We start from the raw sequence: 3,176 nt of genomic DNA, 5'->3' as shown, positions 1-3,176 counted from the left end.
TATATATATATGTACACATACACGCACACGCGCACACACATGTGTGTGTGTATGTTTGTGTCTTCGTGTTTGCTTTGTGTTTGTACACCACCAAAGTTTGTTTACGTCCCCGTAACTTAGCAGTTCGGTAAAAGAAAATAAGTCTCAGGTTTAGATAAATTAGTACTGGAAGCGATTTATTCGACTAAACCCATTAACTCAGTGCCCCAGCATGGTCAGAGTCCAAAGAATGGAACAAAAATAGTAATATATAGTCATGTATTCGCGCATGCGTTTTGTGTATGCGTTTGTGTTGTGGAGCATTGTAGAAGGGTCATTTGGCCAATAAAAATACAAGCACAGGATATATTTCGCTCTTATTATTATCATTTAACTTACGGCGGTGAGCTGACAGAACCGTTAGCATGCCGGGCAAAATACTTAGCGGCATTTCTCCCGTCTTTACGTTCTGAGTTCGAATTTCGCCAAAGTTGACTTTGCCTTTCATCATTTCGGAGTCGATAAAATTAGTACCAGGTGAATACTGGGATCGATATAATCGACTTACCCCTTCCCCGAAATTGCTGCCCCCGTGTCAAATTTTAAAACCATTATTATTATTTAATGTATTAATTTATCAAGTGTTTAATAGATGAATTAACCGATTGTTCCACTGAGCTTTCATAACAGCCTATGGTCTTATCGATCACGTGAAACTAATAGGAGATGTACATTAGCGTGGAGGCGGACAGATGATGGTACGTCACTAATAAGACAACGAAAAGTCTCTAACTCTTGATCAAATAATTTTTTCGTGAAATTCTTGTCTAGTTATGATATGCGGTTATATTGAAAAATAACTTGCACGATCTCTTTCTATATACGCTCAGATCAATAATCTTATATTACAAACACATATGTTTATGAACACATACACACGAACACACGCACACACAGACACACACATACACAAACGCACACATGCGTGTGTGTGTTGTGTGTACGTGTATGAATATATGCGTGTATATACATATGCTCTCACACCCACCCACATATATGCTTACTTGTTTCTATAAGCCTGTATGTACACATCCAGACAAAACTCTTCATGCACGAAAACTGATAAAGAAAGTCTGGGGAACTTACATATAGAAATGTAACAAATAAGTAGTGCCTCCGCGTGTGTGTGTGTGTGTGTGTGTGTGTGTGAAGAGAGGGTCAGAGAGAAAGTGGGGTGAGTAGGTGAGAGACTGTTGCTTGATACAAAGCAAGAAGGCGATCATCCACCCATCACTGCTGACTAAAATTTATTACAAGAAAATTCTTGGCTTAGAAAACGGAATGAATGCATGATTAAACGTCGTGATGTATTCCACTAATTTTTTGTTGTTTTTAGCAAATTCTATTTACATTATGAACTCTAATCACCTTGGGTTAAATGTGGCTTCATCATTGTGAAGTTAGTTTTAAAATATATCAGATTTATATCGGGATCGATCGAATCATTACTGTATATTTCACTACATTTGCCAATATTAGAATTTAATAAGTCCGAACGAATATATATCAAGGGAACGAGGTGCATAGAAAATAGATGTGCGATAGGGTCTCACATATAGAGGGTTGAAAAATTTTGATCGGTACCTCCCTTTTATCAGCAGCCAATTTTTTTAATATACTAAAGGATTAGTAATGAAACTTAAAATTCGTGAGACAGGTGTAATAGTTGATCGGCGGACTATCAGAATAGAGAGAGAAAAAAAAGTGCATAAAAAGAGAGAAAAAGGCATAGAGAGAGAAAAAAGGGCAAGGAATTGGATGATTGCTTCCTTCTGAGGAAGAAATTTCGTCCAATTTTTTTTTACAATTTTGCCCTCAGATGCCTTTTTCCGATATAAATTTTTACAGATACAGGCACTGGTAGAAGAAATTTTCTTCATTTCTTTTTCTTTCACAATTTTGCTCTCAGATTCTGTGCCCTTTTCTGATATAAACTTTTACAGATGCATGCATCGGTGAAAGAAATTTTATCTATTTAAAAAAAAAAAATTGCCCTCAAATTCTGTGCCCTTTTCCGATATAAATTTTTACAGATACAAGTATACTTCTACATATGTTGGTAATTGTTTCCAAAACATGCGACTCAAAAAGCGAAGTAACACGAAAAATCATTAAAAAATTCATTAGTTTATATCGGTTCTAATAAATGGTGTGCTCATATTTTCACGTATTTTATTAGATTTTCCACTTCAGTTCTGTTTTTTAGGATTTTTTACCCCTAAATTCTATGCTTTTAAACATGATTACAGAGACCAACGTAAAGTCGGATAAATTGATTGAAATTTATAAAAAAAACCCAAAAAAAAAAAACCGCGTGAAGTCGAAAAAGGCGTAACACGAAACAACATATGTTGAGTTACTTTTCTCCGTGATGTAGTTACTTTTCTCCGTGATGAATAGCTATTCCGAAAGATCATTGATCAGCAGTTAGATCCGTCTCGCGAGTATAACAGCTTATTTAATAATATTTTAGTAAATAAAAAAATGACTGTCGATAATAGGAAAGTACCCATTGATCAGATGACATTATCCAAGCAGTTAGTAGACAAAATCTCCCACTCAGAGAATTTAAGATATAAGAAAAGAAAAACAAAGAATTGAAATTATTCGAATAAGAGCAAAAAAAAAAATCAATATACTACATACCTGAAAGGAACTGTATGTCATCGATATATACATGTATGGGACATCAACTGCTGTTTTCAAGTCAGCTGGTATCAATATAAATAGAATGTTAGGTACTCCAAATAACGGTACCAACATTACTGTAAATTTGGCCAGTTTCCTGCAAGTAAATAAATGGAAAATTAAATATAAGGCGGACAGTTTTGAGGGCAGGGGATTCGTTAATGCTACCGTCCCTAGTAAATTCTATTATATCCCAGCTGAAAAGATAAACGGCAAAGTTCTACTGCGGGAACTGAGCTAAGGATGTAAAAGACGCTCTAACGATTCCGATAAATGATGACGTGATAATAATAATAATAATAATAATAATAATAATAATAATAATAATAATAATAATGGTTTCGCATTTTTCCACAAGGGCAGACTTTTTGGGGGAGGGGATAAGTCGATTATATCGACCCCAGTGTTTTACAGGTACTTAATTTATCGACCCCGAAAGGATGAACGGT

General features: G+C 35.1%; 1 protein-coding gene across 3 annotated transcripts in view; it reads right to left on the bottom strand.

Annotated features, from left to right (window-relative positions):
- LOC106876163 (gastric inhibitory polypeptide receptor-like) overlaps positions 1-3,176 on the bottom strand; it is a 36,552-nt gene that overhangs the window by 24,706 nt on the left and 8,670 nt on the right. For all 3 annotated transcript variants that reach the window (XR_008263941.1, XR_008263940.1, XM_052967152.1), the window contains exon 2: positions 2,686-2,824. Coding sequence is in view for 1 of the 3 variants with exons in the window: in XM_052967152.1 (XP_052823112.1) it covers positions 2,686-2,802 (117 nt within the window). In the remaining 2 variants the exon portion in view is untranslated. The remainder of the gene's footprint in view (positions 1-2,685; positions 2,825-3,176) is intronic.

Source organism: Octopus bimaculoides, chromosome 4 (assembly GCF_001194135.2).
Source record: "Octopus bimaculoides isolate UCB-OBI-ISO-001 chromosome 4, ASM119413v2, whole genome shotgun sequence".
NCBI classification, from domain to species: Eukaryota; Metazoa; Mollusca; class Cephalopoda; order Octopoda; family Octopodidae; genus Octopus; species Octopus bimaculoides.
This window is presented reverse-complemented; position numbering and strand designations above follow the sequence as displayed.